The sequence below is a fragment of the Astyanax mexicanus genome, chromosome 14 (assembly GCF_023375975.1).
Source record: "Astyanax mexicanus isolate ESR-SI-001 chromosome 14, AstMex3_surface, whole genome shotgun sequence".
NCBI classification, from domain to species: domain Eukaryota; kingdom Metazoa; phylum Chordata; class Actinopteri; order Characiformes; family Acestrorhamphidae; genus Astyanax; species Astyanax mexicanus.
Window position 1 is genome coordinate 44,749,528 of NC_064421.1, and position 18,297 is coordinate 44,767,824.

The window sequence follows — 18,297 nt, forward strand, 5'->3', positions numbered from 1 at the left end:
CTCCACTGAAGTACAGCGTTAGACAGGAGTTACAGTATTAGCATTAGCTGCTAACTACGCTACGCGCTAGCTCTTTTGCCATTCAAAAGGTGAGTACTATTGGCCTGTAGTCTGTTGCTAACCCTGGCTAGCCCTGCTGGAGCAGCAATAGCATTAGCTGCTAACCACGCTAAGCGTTAGCTCTTATGTCGTACAGAGGTGAGTATATCGGACTGTAGTCTGCGTTTTTATTATGTTAAAACAAGCTACGTGGGACGAACCACTAGCTCATATCCCCCTGCCTTACCCGAACACTCAGGGTTCCTCAGTGTAGCTCTGTTGAGCGCCATTAGCCATTAACCGTAGCTAGGGCTAGCAGTTATTCGCTAATGCTAGTGCTGCTGCCTTAGTGGAAATCTAGAAATCTAAGCTTAGTGTAAATAAACAAACGTGCTTTACTCACCCAAATAAACAGTTTTCAGGAGAGAAATCTGTGTAGATTAACAGCAATCGTTTTACTTAATTTTTTATTTTATTTTTTTTTTTTTTTTACAATTTTGTTTACTAACCTTAGTTTTACTTAATTTATAATCCAATGGGCCTTATAGTGTGAAAAATACGATACTGCTGTTAAAAGTAGCCCGCACAGACCAGTGGAAATCATGGAATGTCACTCATATCATATTTAATAACTAGAAGCTTCACCACACAAATATATTTAAAGTCAAAGTTGTTTTTTTTTATAACATGAACAGAGTTTTAGAGCTGCAGCCATCACTGGAAACAAGGCTTCAACTAGAGCTACAAACTACAGCATACTGTACACTTTTTACACCACTGTTGCTGCTGGGCAAATTCTTTGAATCATTGTGGTAACACCCATTTAGCAACTTAGAAGTAGAGGCTTTAAAAAGATGTGTAAAACGTGTTTCACTCCCTCACAATCTAAACAGTCAAATATTACATATTTATATACATATTTATATACATAATACATGGCAGTTAATGGGAAATGAGGAAGATCCCTCAGAGTGAGCCAGAAAATACGGACATGACCAAGCATCATAGTTATTTTTTACACCAGTACCAAGTGAGAAAGTAGCCCACAAATCTAAGATTTGAAATATTTAGAATTTAATTCAATTTTGTTAATACTTAAAACACTACCAGCCTACCATTTTAACAGGATTATAACATGATTTAAATTATAATAAAATGATTAAACACCTTTTTTAATTTCAAAGCTAAAATTCTGCATGGGTTATTTTTCAGGTGCCTGCAGTGCATGGATAATCCACCAGATGGCAGAAAACATGCATCGATGCACCGATTTTATTTTCTTATTCATGAGAATAATAATTTATTTGTTATACGTTTGTTAATAATTATGTATTATGCACAGTTTATGTATAGAAATATGTCATAAAACTTGCATATAAACAGTATATTTATATTTGAAAAAAATTAATAAAAATAATTAACAAATAATAAAAATAATTTGTGTTTTGTGCAGCTGTATCGTGTACAGTATGGAGTGGAACGGTGTTCCCGATTATTTTGTTTCTCGGGACACTACAGGGCGCGACAAAGATTATAAATCCAAAATGAATGGGTTCATGTGGAGCAATTAAGCAAAATCAGAGTTTAAACATATTTGATAATTTTATACAGAATTAATCTTATTTCCTCACAAGATAGAACGTAGTCAAATGTTTTCAGCACATAAAACATATTTTAAAGCTTTTAATCTCCAGTATAAGCATTTTAAACTCATTGCTCTGGCTTTAACTCCAGCATTAGCTCACCAGTCAGCACAGCACCCCCAGTCAGGGATTGGCTGGAGCATGTAAAGGCCATATAGAGACATGTAGAGCCACAGAGTCTCTATAGAGGAGAATACCCACTAAAGAATGTCTTTCTGTGTGGTTAGATCACTAGCAAAATCATCAAGCTCATAAAGCTCCGTAGTTTATAAATGTTTGATCATTTTATGCTGAAACGTTTACACATTTACTCAACACAGACTTTTTAAAGCTTTTTAAACGTGCTGTGGCATCAGCACACCAGACAGTCACTTGTAGTTGCAGTAATATTTACTTTTTTTTTATATTTACTGCTTAAAACCTGTGTGCTGTTGAAAACATTGGAAATATAGAGGTATTTTTCCTTCGCTTTTTAGCAAAATAATATGGACGTGGTTTGTTACAATGTTAAATTAGAGTTTTTAGCTTTTAGCTCCATTTACTCCATTCATAGAAGACTCACTCGCGGGCTCCCTCTATCGGTTAGTGGTAATTTTCTGATATACTGGGGAAGGCAGAGAGTGGGCAGGCTCTCTGTAACCCGGCTCTGGTGGAGCTCATTACCCGGTGAAACGCCGCTTTTGACGGGCTTTTAAGTGACACAAAAGCGGCGGAAATGCTGCGTTGACGTTTTTCTCGGTGCTTTGAAAACCACGTTGGAAACGGCGTAAAAACTGCCACATCGATTTACGCTAGTTGGCGTGTCTAGTATATACGTAATTTTTATACATCATATCATTGGATCAGTTTAATAAGTAAAACTTTGGTATTTCATGTTGTATTATTGATAGTTTTTCAATTTTACTGAAATTTGGACTGTAAGGGATAAGTTATACATTTCTGTTTTCGAATGTAGTATAATGTACTCAAAAAATTAAAATTGATAAATGTAACAGTGATCACTGATATTTTATTATTTAATGAGAAGTTAATCTATCAAAATTCCAAATAAAAACATTGTCATTTAGTGCATTTATTTGCAGAAAATGAGAAATTGCTGAAAAAACAAAAAAGATGAAGAGCTTTTAGACCTCAAATAATGAAAAGAAAACTAGTTCATATTCATAAAGTTTTAGGAGTTCAGGAATCAATATTTGGTGGAATAACACTGTTTTTTAATTACAGTTTTAATGCATATTGGCATCATGTTTTCCTCCACCAGTCTTACACACTGCTTTTGGATAACTTTATGCCTTTACTCCTGGTGCAAACATTCAAGCAGTTCAGTTTGGTTTGATGGCTGTGATCATCCATCTTCCTCTTGGTTATATTTCGGAGGCTTTCAAAAGAAACTGTATATGACTGACCAGGTGGGTGACAGGAGAGTCTGAGGGACTCAGTGGAGACTCTGTGGTTTGAGTGTTAATTCTCCTCTGTAGAGACTCTGTGGCGCTGCAGTTTCTACACGGACAGTAAAGCCGGGGACACTCAGTGACAGGCTCGGGATCAGCTGTCAGAGATCAGACAGCGCTGCTGGATCTGTGATCACCGGCTGTATCTGTAATAACTAATGTGAATCAGAGGGACAGTCAGAGCAGAGCTGCCGGGGCTGATATGTGCGCTGGGGCGGGGATGTGCTGTGGTTCAGGGGGTGTGCTGGAGCTCCGGTGTGGAGGATAAAGCGGAAGATGTATTTGGCAGATTTCCTCGCCGGATCTGTTGGAGGTCTGTATGAGATCTATCACACTATCCTGCTGTATTTACTGTTATCTCTCTCTATATATATAATAATGAGGTGGAGTGTCAGTGATGAGCTGGTGAGACTGGCAGCCCCTGATCTTATTCTGTATTAATATAGAATAGTATAGAATAGCTGTGCTGTGAAGGTCAGTGAATGGGACAGAGGGGTGACACACACACACACACACTGTGTCCAGCCTGGCTGTTCCACTGAGAGGGTAAAGAGCTGAACATGGCAATAGTGTCACCAGCAGCCACAGGGTGGGGTCAGTGTAACGTTTGTCAAATGCAAAAATAGAAAATTAGATGTAAAAACTCATTATTTCATTTTTTATGTAGTGCAGTGTACAAGAAATACGTTTTCTTAATTTTTTCAATTTTAGTTTTTTCATCTCTACCCCTGACAAACGTAATTGCAGGAAAAATGAAATATATATATATATATTTATATGTATATATATGTATATAGTCTCTTCTTTATTTTCTGATTTTTCTTTTTTTTCATTCATTTAATATAACATAAATAGAAATGCCACTGTTTTTCTTTTTTAACAGAAAAGCACATTTTTTTGATTGGGTGTGCAAACGGCCATCTAACTGTAGGTACTAGATGATTAATAATTATAAATAATTTTTTTTGTCTTTTTTTTTATGTCTAGGGGGGTTTGGAGTAGCAGTTGGATATCCTCTCGACACTATAAAGGTAAACAAATATTCTCCCCAATATAAATATAATAATACAACCTGCTGATCAGAAACAATGATCATCTAATCTTTGTGTTGTTTTTATAGGTCAGAATACAAACACAGAGAAAATACACCGGCGTTTGGCACTGCATTCGCACAACATGCAGAAACGAAGGGGTAAGGAGATATAGATTCAGTTAAAACATATACACATTTGTTGTCGTTTTTTGTCCCAAAAGAAAGCTCATATATATTTTTTTGTATACAGGTGTACGGTTTCTACAAGGGCATGTCCATGCCGATGACCACAGTGTCCGTCAGCTCGTCTGTGGTCTTTGGCACATACAGAAATGTGCTTCAGCTCCTTCGTCAGTTGCGTTCTAAAAGTGAAGGAGCTCCAAATGCCAAGTTGGACATATTTCTGGCAGGTTTTACTGGAGGAGTTGCACAGGTAAAGACTTGCTTGATATTAAAAAACACTAAAAGAAGGTGTAAGACTAAGTAATGTGGAATAATTTATTTTTAGAGTATGAACAATATCACTCAAAAATCATGAACTACTGTTTCAGAGCACTGATCAGCAGCTTTTTATTTACTGTATTACTTTTATTTTTGTATAGTTGTATTATGTATCTACTAGGTATTGTTTACTTGTAATCTTTATGTGATAATTGTCTGGAAAAAGAATGTTCTGTAGAATAAATAAAGCAAAAAATCCTTTGGGAGGCCTCGAAAAGATGTAACAACATGACAATAGACATTGAAGTGATGGCCAGAATGTTGGCACCCCTGCACATCTTGTAAAAATTGCACCATATTCATTGCACCATATTTATTATTAAGTTGTTGCAGTTACAAATGATGCTGGCCAGAAACAGACTAGACACACTCAAATACACAACACAAAGTTTATTAATAAAGAGGTTAAGCTTACAAGAGTTATGAGGGACAGGCAAGGTCAACAACAATACAACAGGTGAAGCAAGCCAGTGTAATACACACAGGAAATCCAATACAGTAAAAGGGGAAGTTAAAAGGGGAGTCACAAATACAAAAAAAGGGTCAGTAACAAAAAGGCAGAAATACAAAAGAAACGCGCTGTAGAAGAGCTAGTATACTATCTTCAATTCTCGGCAATGAGGAGAGCAAACAGAGGGGTATTTTATACACAGGAGTACAGGTGGGAATAATCAGAAGCATAAAGAGCGGGAACGCCATAGCATGAGTACATGATGGGAAGAGAAGTTTTGTGTAGCCAGTTCAGAGTCCGGAGCAGGCAGACTGACACTGATTTGGTATTCACATATTAATTTCTTTAGTTTGCTTTGAAAAACAACATGAAATATCAGAGCATCATTCCACACTGAACTCCAAAAATTGAGTCGACTGCAATAATGGCACCATTTCAAAATGGTAAGAATAACTGCATTTGTGTCATATGGTGTTGTGACGGGTGTTGTGACAGGTGTTGTGACAGGTGTTGGCAAGCTGGAACTCTCACAATTAACCAGTATAAAGCTGAATCAGCCTTTGCGTCTGTGTAACACATTTAGCGGGGTGGATTTTACTGGTTAACTTGAGGGTTGCTTAATGTTAACATATGCAATGCCAGTGTCAGATCCAGCAGCCCGTACCTTTGGCCATGAATGTATGGTTTGCTTTAGGGTTGCCTTATGTTTACATATACATTACCAGTGTCAAACATCTTCTCTCTAAAAAGTTAATGACGGGAGAAGAGAAAACATAAGTTATTTTCAAAATGACAAGTGTCCTGTCATTAATTAAAGGATTATTACAAAATGTAAATACTATCTGATCTTCCTTTGTTTGTTTAAGGTTTCAGTGATGTCACCTGCAGACATTGTAAAAGTGCGTCTCCAGTGTCAGACCGAGCCACGTGAAGGGTCAGCCACCAAATCTCGGCCTCGATACAGGGGGCCTGTGAACTGCCTCTGCACCATTGTTCGTGAGGAGGGTTTCCTGGGCCTGTATAAAGGAGCCGGTGCCCTGGCCTTGCGAGATGGTCCTTCTTTTGCCACCTACTTCCTTGTGTATAACACTGTCTCTGAATGGCTGTCTCCTGGCAAAAGTAGTCAACCAGGTAAAAATGCACAAAAACTAGTCTAACAAACAGAAATGTGTACATGTGAGTATACTAATGATATTGTTTAAGTGAAAATATACACAACTTCTGCAACAAACTATATGCAACAAACCAAGAACACTACATTTACCATAGCAATACTTTATCACCATCAATAATCTTACTCTTACAATGCTTAGTAAGACAAAAAATCTTATCAGATAAAAAATAAGATTTATTGCCTTCAAATTAGAAAGATTTTGTTTTGTACAATGTAGTACACATATTGTGATTGAACATAGGATGTTGGAATACTGGAATAATCTAATAACTGCAGTAATCCAATTGTGAATGAATTTTTAAATGCATGTAATCGTATTTATTGATCCTCAACAAAAAAGTCCACATCTGAATGAACCCAATAGAGAGAGCATACCAGGGCCTTAAACAAGCACTTTATGCTCCATATGTACTAACTAATCTGAAATAAGCCATGTTTAACAAGAATTAAGAAGCTGATATGACAATTTTGGTAACAGCTCTTGCTGATTAACCTTTTTTTTAATGAATAAATGACTTTTATTGTCACTATAGCAGGTACAGTGAAATTAAAGTGGCTCTTTTCACATTGCAACATATACAACATAAAAAAAAATATATATATATATATATATATATATATACACACACTTTTTTGTAGCACCATTTTATTCCAGTAGTTAATCATCATGCTTTCTGAAAACATCAGCTTTACTGCACCCTAATACAATCATTCATTACTTTTTAGCAGCTGAAAGAAAGCCAGATTGGAAGGTGGTGATGTTCGCCGGAGGATTATCAGGAATGTGCGGCTGGTGCATCGGGACCCCCATGGATGTGATTAAGGCCCGCTTACAGACTGACGGCATGGGCAAGAAGCGGTACCATGGATTCTTCCACTGTATAAGAGAAAGTGTGCGGACTGAGGGACCAGGCATTCTTTTCAGAGGTCTTTTTCTCAACTGTATACGTGCCTTTCCTGTTAACATGTCTGTGTTCGTTATGTATGAACTGGTACTTAGTTTGCTAAGAACAGAGTCATAATCAGTTCTCAAACATCAGTGTCATAGATGTTATAATTAATGGTACATATCATTTTTTATAGATACTTTAACACTGTAGTCACACTAAAGTCATCAGTGGTTAAATATACCTTATATATTAGGTCACCAAAATCTACACTGATATATGATACAGATTTGATCAGAATAAGTTATTTTAAAATGAAAATAATAACGATAATAATAATAATAATAATAATAATAATAATAATCTGTTACACAATAATATAGAACTTTAAATGTATTTGCACACTTGAAGCACAGCCCTGTATCAAATAAGCGCACTGTATTTTTCGTACTATAAGGCGCACCGGATTGTAAGGCGCACTATTTTTAAAGTCGAATGAGTGCTTGATGTTAATCTACACAGACTTCTCTCCTAAAAAGTGAGTAAAGAGCTTTCATTTATTTACAGTAAGCGTAGGTTCCCAGATTTCCACTTACACTGGCCCAACAGCGCTACACTGAGGAACCCTGAGTGTTCCGGTACGTCAGGGCAATATTAGCTAGCGGTTTGTACCACGTAGCTTGTTTTAACACAGTAAACACGCAGGCTACAGTCCAATATACTCACCTCTAAATGGCAAAAGAGCTAACTCTTAGCGTGGTTAGCAGGTAATGCTAATGTGACTCCAGCAGTGCTAGCCGGGATTAGCAGCAAGCTACAGGCCGATAATACTCACCTCTGAACAGTAAAAGGGCTAGCACTTAGCGTGGTTAGCAGCTAATGCTAACACTGAAATTCCTGTATAACACTGTACTTCAGCGGAGTGGCTTCCTTAATACCTGACTGGTAAAATTCATACATAAGGCGCTCTTATGATTTTTGGAAAAATTCAAAGATTTTAAGTGTGCCTTATAATGCCAAAAATGTGGTACAAAAATATTAATGAATATTATTAACAAATGCTTATTTTTGGTGAAAAAACATGGAAATAATAAAAAAAAACATTTAAATGATTTCATATTGCTAGGTTAATAATAAAACCAGGTCACTAAAATAAAGCAACAAGCCATTAAACAAGATTGTCTTGTTTAAGATCGAATGTCAGTCAAACTAATTTCTTCATGTACTAACAAGTAGGTGTTCAAAATATTTTTAAAACTACTTTAAGAAAGACTACAATTAGTAAAGCCTTTATATATAAATTATAGATTTGTATGTAATTATATATAAATAATCTTAATTTTAAACCTTGTGTGTCAAAAACCTTAAACTTTATATAAACCTTAAATAATAATAATTAGGCCTATTTCAGTGTAGCTTATGGCTATAGCTGAAAGTTAGAAACAAAACTGGATTTTTTTTTCTTTAGTCTGTTTGTGTAAAGTTTACATAGATGTGCAGTATGAACAACCTTTATGAGATAGCACATCGAACTTTAACTGGATCAGTAGCAATATTTGATTTAATAAATATATAGGTAGCAACAGCATATACATTCCACAAGGTCTCTCTCTCTCTCTCTCTCTCTCTCTCTCTCTCTCCACATGCGCACAAGTGTACAGAATATTTGACATGCTGTGGTGCTGTTGAAATGTACAACTATTCTTTCTAAAGTGCAGTGTTCATATGTTCATACTATTTTAGAAGATGTGTTTTAAATATGTTAAATATTCAAATATTTGTTGTGCTAAGCCTTCCTTCAGTTAACTTTAAAGTGTGCTTAACAAACATACATTATAAGAATACACACTTTGGTTTTAAGGAAGACAGAAAAGATGTTTTCTCCTTAATTTTAAGTTAACCCAGATAATTTCTTTCAAAAATGTCAGAGTTACTGATTTCTTTAAATTACATATCATTCAACTAAACTGTCTAGCTTGCTAACTGACGAACTTTACCTAAAGCTAGTTAGCTGCAGTTGTGCAACATCAGGTCAATATTCAGCTGACTTGGCTTCAATCAGTCAAAAAAAATGTTAATTATGCCATGTTATCTCCTGTGTCTGAAAACACCCAGTACTATGTCCTCACTGGGTTTCTTTCAGGTTAATTATTCAACCACAGTTAACGTTTAAAGATAGACAGCAGGTTTCTATTATAAAAAAACGTTATAATGCTGTGGTATGATTAATGATTATCAACAAAATAATTTTTAAAGCATATCGAGGACATCGCCAGTGTTTAAAAAAAACACTGACCCAACTTTACATCTAATTACAGACAGTATTATTAGTCATGATTAATTAGATGAACTGCAGTATACTTAGAAAACAAGTGTTTTTTTTTACAGATGCATTTTGACAGAAATGCGTTTTGGAATTTTGCTTGTTTTTTTTTTTTTTTTTGCATGCATCTTGTACAAGTCTCATCAGGCACTGCACAAGAGAGGCTGTATGGGAGGGAAATGCAAAAAAAGACTTTTCTGAGCACACGCCACAAACAGAGTCGCTTGAGGTATGCTAAAGCTAGACCAGTGTTCATCTGCTATATGATGTATTTAACTGAATTTGCTGATACGAACAAATAATGATTAATAAAGGCAAATAATCAAAATGATCAGGTGTGCCCAAACCTTTTCATACTATTGTGAATCCCATCTTCGTCAGTTTGACCATGCTTTCCTTTCTGGGACGGACAAGACCATTATAGCATGGGGTGCTATTTTAATCTATTATATTGCATGTGACATTTTTAAAAACATTGACAAAATACAATAGTGTGTACTTTTTTTTTTTTTTTTTTACAAAACTGAAATATATGAATTCCACATTTTGCACACTGAGATTAGTTAGTATTCACATTTTATTTGACATGAGTTAATGTTGGATGTGTTTACTGAGCATTTTTATAGCACTGGTCCTTGATGGTTGTGAGTTATGGCCATTTAGGTATTACACAATACCTAAAATACGATCTGTCCATCTTCCACATTTGTACATTTAAATTAGAAGTTGAAATCCAGCTTCCGTGGAGTCATAAACTGCTTGACCATCTCCTCTGTAACTTGCTTGCGTCTCTCTTGGTGGGCTGCGATCATGGGTTGAAGATTCTCAATCAGACGTTTCTTCAATTCACCAGTCAGAAGAGCTCCACTTGAATAATCCTAAAAAACAAAATAATATTAATGAAATAACATAATCTGCCTCTTAATTTGCCTGCTAAAGGTCCCTAAGATAACCAGAGCCCCAATTAGAGAAGAACCAGAAGATGCAGCATGTCACACCTGTCTCATCTTCTCCAGCTCCTCATCATCCTCAAGGAAGAAGGTCAGGTACATGAACGACACATCCACATCTGGGTTTCCTCCGTACTTCCTGTGTTCCTCTACTGTGTCTTTTCCTCCAGAGAATGCATGCTTATTGACCTGTGTAAATACAAGTACATTCCCATACGCATTTATTTTTCTAAGTTTGTACAAATTCTTACTCTTCATAGGACACATTTTTATTTATTTATTTTTTTTTAATCTAATTTGGTTCTCTTTATCTACTTTAGGACTGTAAATCTGCGTTTGGATTTGTAAAGAAAGATTTTGAAAACAGGATGACATGGGGAACACCTTTGGTACTGCAAACGTAGCCAGCTGAAGAGGAGGAATACATTTACTGCATCTGTTTCTGTACTCAGTGTAAATACAGCATGAGACAAGATAGTGGTGTATGTACAGTATATTGCACACTATAAGGTGCACCTAATTATAAGGCACACTATTAATAAATGTCTATTTTCTTTAAATAATTGTATTTATAAATGAAGTCTATGTATTACAGCATACATTGGCATCTTGGGCTTTTGTGTGGTGGATATAAGAGAGGAGTTTACCTTGTTCTTGATCTGTTTGGGTGTATCTGTTAGGAAGATAGAAGTGTTAGCGTCGCTGGCGCTCATCTTGGTCTGAGCTCCTTGCAGGGCAGGGAAAAAGGTGGAGTGCAGCAGAGCAGGTTTGGGGTAGCCTATCCGAGGAGCTACGTCTCGGGTCATGCGGAAATAGGGGTCCTGGAAAAAATTAAAAATATCAATTTTAATAAGAATCAGAATTACTGCCAATGCCATATTTATTTTATAATTTTAATCAAAATTTAAAGATTTAAACCAGATTTTGCATAAAATCTGCTATTTTCAGGGAAAATATACATACTTTACAGCTGTGAAAAAAAAGAGACCAATAAAAACGATTGGTTTCTTTCATTTTACCAATTTGAAAACCTCTGAGCTGTATAATAAAAAGATTAACATGTGTGTTGTGGATTTATCTTAACCCAAATTACCCTGTAATTAAAAATAAAGTTGCCCACTATTCAGCTACTGCTACCTGCCTTGGACAGGTTGTCACCTTCCATTATCAGCTTAGTTTATTTGCACTCTGCTATTATAATTATTATTTGTGCTCAATTTAAAAAAAACGGAATAATTCTGAGGGTATTTTAAAAAAATAATAGCTTACAAAAAACTGTAATAAAATACTAATTTAATTTAAAATCTAAATAAAATTTCTAAAGTGACTGTAAAGCATAATCATACATATTCACTGACCTGGTCAATGGCACAGGGGATAAGACACTGCAAATCCTTCCTCTCATTGAAGATTTGTGGGAAGGAACTGCTGAAAGAAGGGGCTGCTTGTATTGCAGGAAAACTGATCTTACCTTTAAAGAAATAAACCATATCAATTAGGAAAAATATGAAAAGGTGAAGGAGTTTAAGGCCCATTAATAATGTCTAAAAAAACAAAAATCCATGATAATATTCAGGCACCTGGGTGAAAGTACCTGGGTGTTCTTACCAATGCAGTCGCTGTCTGTGAATCCAAAGATGCCTTTAACCTGGTTAAATGTCACATGCTTCTGTACTTTCACTACATTTCTATAGAATGATGGACTTGAGCTGTAGAGAGAAAGAAAATGCTCATTTAACAAAACAATTACAAACAATGTTAGAGTTCTACACTAACAGTTTTCTTCTAACCACCATCAGTTGACCCGTAAGAAGGCCTTCCATGTTACTATACTTATTTCCCCTCATCCACATACGATTTAGAGTTGTTTTGTTAGAGATCAGTTTCACATTTTGGTTTACAGTTCTTAGAATCATATTATCACTAGACTAAACTAGTGATCAAAAACACAGTTAGTGTAAATAGTACCGTATTTTTTGCACTATAAAAGCGCACCGGATTATATGGCACACTATCAATAAACATATAATAAGGCACATAAGTAATAAATAATAAGGCACATTTTATGCAACACTAGTAACTAGTAGTAGGAACAGGGTGTCGCCAAGTTTTCCTTCTGATTCAGCAGAGCGAGACCTGTGAAGCTAAGCTAAGTAAACAAAACTGTAATTTAAGCGAGCACTGGATGTACATCTACACAGGTTTCTCTCCTAAAAACTTTATTTAAAAAGTTTATTTGGGTAAGTATAGTGGCTATGCTAATGCTGCTCCAGCAGTGCTAGCTGGGCTTAGCAGCAGGGTCTAGGCCGATAATACTCAACTCTGAATGGCCAAAAAGCTAGCACTTAGCGGGTAATGCTAATGATGCTCCAGCAGTGCTAGCTGGAGTTAGCAGCAGGTTACATGCCGATAATACTCGCTTTAGGCAGGTAATGCTAATACTGCTGCTAAACTGAAACTCTGCAAACTGAAAACTGTATAACACTGTGCTTCAGCAGAGTGGCTTTACTGCTACTTACAACCTGACTGGTAAAATTCATATCTCAGGCGCACCGGGTTATAAGATGCACTGATGATTTTTGGGAAAATTAAAGGATTCTAAGTGGGCCTTATAATGCGAAAAATATGGTAGTTAGAGATCAGTTTCACATTTAGATTTGAAATTATTAGAATTGTATTATCATTAGACTAAAGTAGTGAACAAAAAACACAATTAGTGTAAATAGTACAAAAATAATAGTAAAACCAATTAGTCTATCATTCGTGTTGATATATGTTTTGCACTGTGTTTTCTTTACCCCATATAGTCCAAGTCTGAAAAGATGAAGGTCTTGTTGACATCGAATCCAAGGGCGATAATGTCTTTAGCGTTCTCCACAGCGTAGCGCTGACACTGCTCCTGGGTCAGATCTTTCCATAGGTACTTTTCATCATCAGTCAGCTGAATGACCAGAGGCACGTTGAACGTGTCCTGAAGCCATCTACAGGACACACAAGATTTTAATATGTTATGCTTAAGAGTAAATGTGGCATATTATGTTATACTGTTCCAAGAATTAAACCACCCACAGAGCATTTTAATCACAACTCATATTCAGTTCTTCGAGCGGCACAAGCATAGACCTCTGTAGGTCAAATCACTGTTACTCATAGGGTTAAACTTCGCTATTGGACAAGATTTTATCTCGGAAGAGACTTTTACACATACAGGGTTGCCTTTTCATATAATGTTAGATAGCAGGGTCAAAGGAGGGATGCACAATGATATTGGAATTATATCAATATCGGGCAATAATTTTTTTTTTTTCTTTTAGAATCATTGGCACTGGCTGATATTTCAGACTGATACTTGCTGGTGTATTTATTTTATGCCTGATAAGAACCAAGTGATGTGGGCTGCTCTATTCCAATTGGTTGATACTGGCCAGGTATTTTAAAATCATTTTTATTGAGTTTTTAAGTTATTCTAAGGAATATGGTCTTTCTAAAAGTTATAAATGTGAATATTCGTATTGGCAGACTTGTACATGTGTAATATCGGATATGCCCATTGACCCAGATACCCATATTGGTGCATCCCTAATTTAAAGGGCTCTCATTTATCTTAAATGTTAATGTTTGTCAGTCTAGAGTACATATTAACATATTGATAACATGTATTCTCACTTGGTGAAGATGAACGGGATAAGATGGCCGACATGCATTGCTTCTGATGAAGGTCCTCTTCCCGTATAGAGAAAGAAAGACTTCTTGTTCTCGTAGGCGTCCAGGACTTGATGCATGTCTCTGAAAGGCAGCAATCACAGTACATTAAAAATATGATGATATAGCAAATTCAATGCAAACTGTCTTGACTATGGGAAAACTACAAACCTGTGTGAGAAGAAGACTCCTCTGCGGAGGAATCGATGAGGGGTCTGCCCGGTGACTCTGCCTATTCTGCTGATCAGTTCATCGTCAATCTTACTGCTTCCAAATCTCACTGTGAGAAATCACACGTTTAATTAAGGCTATTTCTTTGTTTCATAGACACACAAAGATCCTGGAGATGATTATCCCAACTTCAACTCTTCATGTTCATGCTAGATATGGAATATACTTTCATTATAGGTGAATGAGAAATAACTAAAACAATTATCTAAAACCTTACGGTCATTAGAGCTTATGGATTTTTTGTAAGGGGTGCTGGTGAACTGTTCCCACTCCCCCCACTGGCCTGCAATCACACTGCATTTGAACAATCCGTGCCCGAGCACACTTACGTTATTACTTACTGCTCAGTGGGCTTGCCGGTGTTGTGGCGAATTTAGCACCCCTGCCAGGAAAAGCACCCTCTCTCGTGAATGCGTATTACTTGATAAAAGCAGAGATATTATGTGAGAGAGGGGTGCTTTTCCTGACAGCATTACTGAATTTGGCCCAGCATCTTCGTGTTTATTTACAGCAACGCCGCATCACCTACATCATCTTGTTTCATGTTCGGGCACAAATTGCGCTCACACTGCATGTGTACTGTGCTCAAGTCCAAGTGAACCGTACCCTGGCCCATCTCTTCAAGCGGCCAGGGCACAATTCAGAGCGATTACACTAGTCATAACGTAAAACTGCTTTGACTATGACTTTCTAACTTTACCACTTTTTCTACCCAATGTGGACGGCCAATAACCCAAGTCTTGTTTACGTGAACACCTCTATCATTAGCAATGACCCCAACACTTGTGTGTGAAGACTAGCACATGTTCACAAAGCCAGCAATCTCTTTGTAAACGCATGCTGAGGAAAGCGCTGGATGCCCAGATTCGATACAACAGCCAACAGACACCTGTGCTGAAAAAATATACTCTAAAAGTGATGCGGTGAGGAAATTCAATAAACCCAGCCCTAACAGATAAAACCAGTGATCCTCAAAACATAGTGTCAGTAGTAGATCAAGGGTTGAAAAAATGGGATATATATATATATGACATACCAATGAGCTTGTCATAGTCCACTCCTTTGGCGTTGGTGGTGGACACGTTCCAGGGGTCCACTTGATCATCTCCATCCTCTACAGCTGGTCCTGTACTATTTAGCTCAATGCCATTTGGTGGACAACCAGCCTTGTAATCTTGACCAGTGATTTTTTTATAGTCTACTTTAAGTTTCAGCAGCAACTGTACAGCAGCATCAATGTCAGCCTTAAAAACAAAAAACAAATCTTTAATATCCGGACTGATTAACCTAATAATGATGAAGAACTAGAGGTGAAACTATTTCTCAATAAATTTAAATTTTCTCCATTACAAATGCAAATCTGGAATCATTTTTATTTTTAATGTGGCATATTGCGCTTACATCACCAAAGGAAGAAGAAGAAGGAAGCGGTCATGCTTGTTTGAAGCAGGCTTGTTATTTTCTTCTCAAGTAAATAACTCAAGAATGTCTCAAGACATCAACATACATCAGGGGTCGGCAATTGGACCATTGTAAATGGTGTAAAAATAGTGATTTATTTGCATGAGCAACGCTGTGGACCTATCACTAGCATTGTAAGACAGTTGGTAGCATTGGCTAAAAGAGCTGTATTTTGGAATGCTGGGGACAAAGGGAGGTGGGTTGTTTGACAAAATTCATACTCATTATTAGGGGTGGGCAATATTATATCGTATACAATATATCGTGACACAGAAATATCATGATATTAAAAATCCATATCATGATAATAGGGCTGTTCTGTATTAAAAGTAGTCTATTATTTACTGTGAAGCTTTAGGTGTATAATTTATTGTAGAATTGTTTTAGTTTGCAGTTTACTATTCACTAAATATTCTGCAATATTATTTGCTGCGTTATATTATTTTATGCTATATTATTTATTTTGCCACATTATGATTATACTGTTATACTATTATCCTGAAATGTATGAATTATTTTAGTTTTCCTATATCGACAAGTATATCGTTATCGCAAAAATACCCTGAAATATCGTGATATTATTTTAGAGCCATATTGCCCACCCCTACTCATTATCGTGTTTTACTACAATCTGAGTCCATTCCACACTGGATTTCTCCTTTCACCCAAACTAAGATATATGTTTGTATTATCTGATTAGTCGATTAAATAAAGGAATTTTGAGTAGAATTCTCAATTACTAAAATATTTAATAGCTGCAGCCCTAAAATAATAATAAGTCCTTGCTGACAATGAAGCATGTTGATAATGACACAAATACATAATAAAAGTATAATACTTACTTTAGCAGCTTTCTCTGACTTCAAACCTCTCACTTTATCACCTTGTGCACCGAGTTTCTCGTAAAGCTCCATGGGGGTCAGATCAGGAGACCCATCTTCCTGACAGTCAGTCATCTTCTACACTGAAAAACAAAAATACCCAAAGATAAATTAATTTCCATTAATTCATCACGACTCCAGATAACACACCCCTAGCTAACACACATTACTAACACATATTAGATTCAGCATTAGTTATAACAGAAGCGTTAATGTACAGAACATAATATACAACTATATGAATCTATTCACTATAATCACACTGTTATTAATGAGCACATGTACCGGCTGCCTCCTGTTACAGTGATAACTGCGTGGCTTTAACTTCACAGGAATCACAGCTGTCTGTCAACCGACCTACAGCCCCCTAACGCCGTAAGTAGCTACAGGTAATCTCCAAACGCGCTAAATCTCACTATAAAAACCCTGCATTACACTGTAATATCTGTATTTAGAATCTTTTTTTGTGAATCAGTCACTGACCCGCCGCTCCGAGTCTGAAACACTGCGCTACTCCTCTCTTCATTCAGCTTGCATCAGAATTCACAGCGGCGGTGTCGCAGCGATTGTGTTCCCCACATTGAAACATGTACCAAAAACAGTTCCACCCCAAAGCACAAATATAATTAATATGCTTGTATAAATGTATAATATAATAAGATCATCAAAACTTAATAATTAATGTCGCACAATTAGATATTAATCTAAAGATATTTAGATATATTATTTTGTTGATATAACAAGAGAAAAAAAATAGACTATTCTGAATTTGACTCTTATTTTGAAGGGGAGTTAAAATAAAATACAGACACGCGTCTGGCTTAAATCAGAGCTGTTTTTTATGTAGAGAAAACCCACTTCTTATCAGGAACATTACTTTTAACCGCTAAAGGGAGCTCGCGGAGAAGTCCTTAATAAATAGGGGTGAATGGAGCTAAACTGCTAAAATCTCAACAAAAAAAAAGCTAAAAAACTAAGCTATATTGACCCATTTGTCTAAAGTATTCAGATTTTAGGTAGTAGCATTACTAGCATTACTGCTACCACTGTAAAATGACTGGCTGGTGAGTTTTTATTTGTGTTGTAATATTTAGAATTGAATACAATATATTGCAATGTGCAGTGCAATAGGGACAATAGAAAAAAGCAAAGAACATGGAACCTTCAAATAATGTACATAAATACTTGCTTCTACATAAATAATGTAGAAGCAAGTATTTAAAACAAAAGACAGATAGTTTTTAATGTCACTCCAAAATGTTTTTTTTTTAAATAGAACAAGTGAAACAGAGGTGTTCTAATGATTCTATAGGACAGTCACAAAAAGCACAACCTACCAGATTAAAATTTAAATAGTTTATGTGGAAAATCCGACACTGCGTCTATTTTATGACAGATTTTGAAATTAGGCTTTTTGACCTTGGGTAAAACTGGCCTTTTAATGTATTTGTAAAGCTCTTTTAATGCTATAATCAGATCTACTGCTGCAGACATCCTTCTGTTATAATCATTAAACAATTTAATTTATTTATATAGGCAGTCGTGAGAACAGTATTATTTGAATTTTTTA

At 36.1% G+C, this 18,297-nt stretch overlaps 2 protein-coding genes across 4 annotated transcripts; one reads left to right on the forward strand and one right to left on the reverse strand.

Annotated features, from left to right (window-relative positions):
- The first annotated feature begins 3,138 nt into the window (after positions 1–3,138).
- Positions 3,139–9,833, forward strand: slc25a47b (solute carrier family 25 member 47b). 2 transcript variants are annotated; one of them, XM_049463957.1, is made up of 6 exons: positions 3,139–3,446; positions 4,121–4,164; positions 4,254–4,325; positions 4,417–4,599; positions 5,985–6,249; positions 7,022–9,833. In XM_049463957.1, the coding sequence occupies exons 1-6, from the start codon at positions 3,410–3,412 to the stop codon at positions 7,312–7,314; spliced, it is 894 nt and encodes a 297-aa protein (XP_049319914.1). In that variant the 5' UTR covers positions 3,139–3,409; the 3' UTR covers positions 7,315–9,833. The 2 variants fall into 2 exon arrangements, with proteins under 2 accessions (XP_049319914.1, XP_049319913.1); XM_049463956.1 differs by having other exon boundaries at positions 3,152–3,446; positions 7,019–9,833.
- On the reverse strand, positions 9,382–17,297 carry wars1 (tryptophanyl-tRNA synthetase 1). Of its 2 annotated transcripts, none has more exons than XM_007258905.4 (11): positions 17,211–17,297; positions 16,689–16,810; positions 15,422–15,629; positions 14,326–14,434; positions 14,119–14,238; positions 13,251–13,433; positions 12,061–12,161; positions 11,811–11,923; positions 11,100–11,273; positions 10,501–10,641; positions 9,382–10,380 (listed from the first exon to the last, which is right to left on the reverse strand). In XM_007258905.4, the coding sequence occupies exons 2-11, from the start codon at positions 16,800–16,802 to the stop codon at positions 10,222–10,224; spliced, it is 1,422 nt and encodes a 473-aa protein (XP_007258967.2). In that variant the 5' UTR covers positions 16,803–16,810; positions 17,211–17,297; the 3' UTR covers positions 9,382–10,221. The 2 variants fall into 2 exon arrangements, with proteins under 2 accessions (XP_007258967.2, XP_007258968.2); XM_007258906.4 differs by lacking the exon at positions 17,211–17,297 and adding an exon at positions 17,013–17,197.
- Positions 17,298–18,297: the final 1,000 nt, after the last annotated feature.

Excerpts from the sequence above, each read along its gene's own strand:
- slc25a47b (XM_049463956.1), top strand. The coding sequence starts at position 3,410 with ATGTATTTGGCAGATTTCCTCGCCGGATCTGTTGGAG. Across the intron at positions 4,165-4,253 it reads ATCCTCTCGACACTATAAAG|GTCAGAATACAAACACAGAG; the intron begins GTAAACAAATAT and ends TTGTTTTTATAG. Across the intron at positions 4,326-4,416 it reads CAACATGCAGAAACGAAGGG|GTGTACGGTTTCTACAAGGG; the intron begins GTAAGGAGATAT and ends TTTTGTATACAG.
- wars1 (XM_007258905.4), bottom strand. The coding sequence starts at position 16,802 with ATGACTGACTGTCAGGAAGATGGGTCTCCTGATCTGACCCCCATGGAG. Across the intron at positions 15,630-16,688 it reads AGTCAGAGAAAGCTGCTAAA|GCTGACATTGATGCTGCTGT; the intron begins GTAAGTATTATA and ends TTTGTTTTTAAG. Across the intron at positions 14,435-15,421 it reads GGACTATGACAAGCTCATTG|TGAGATTTGGAAGCAGTAAG; the intron begins GTATGTCATATA and ends GATTTCTCACAG.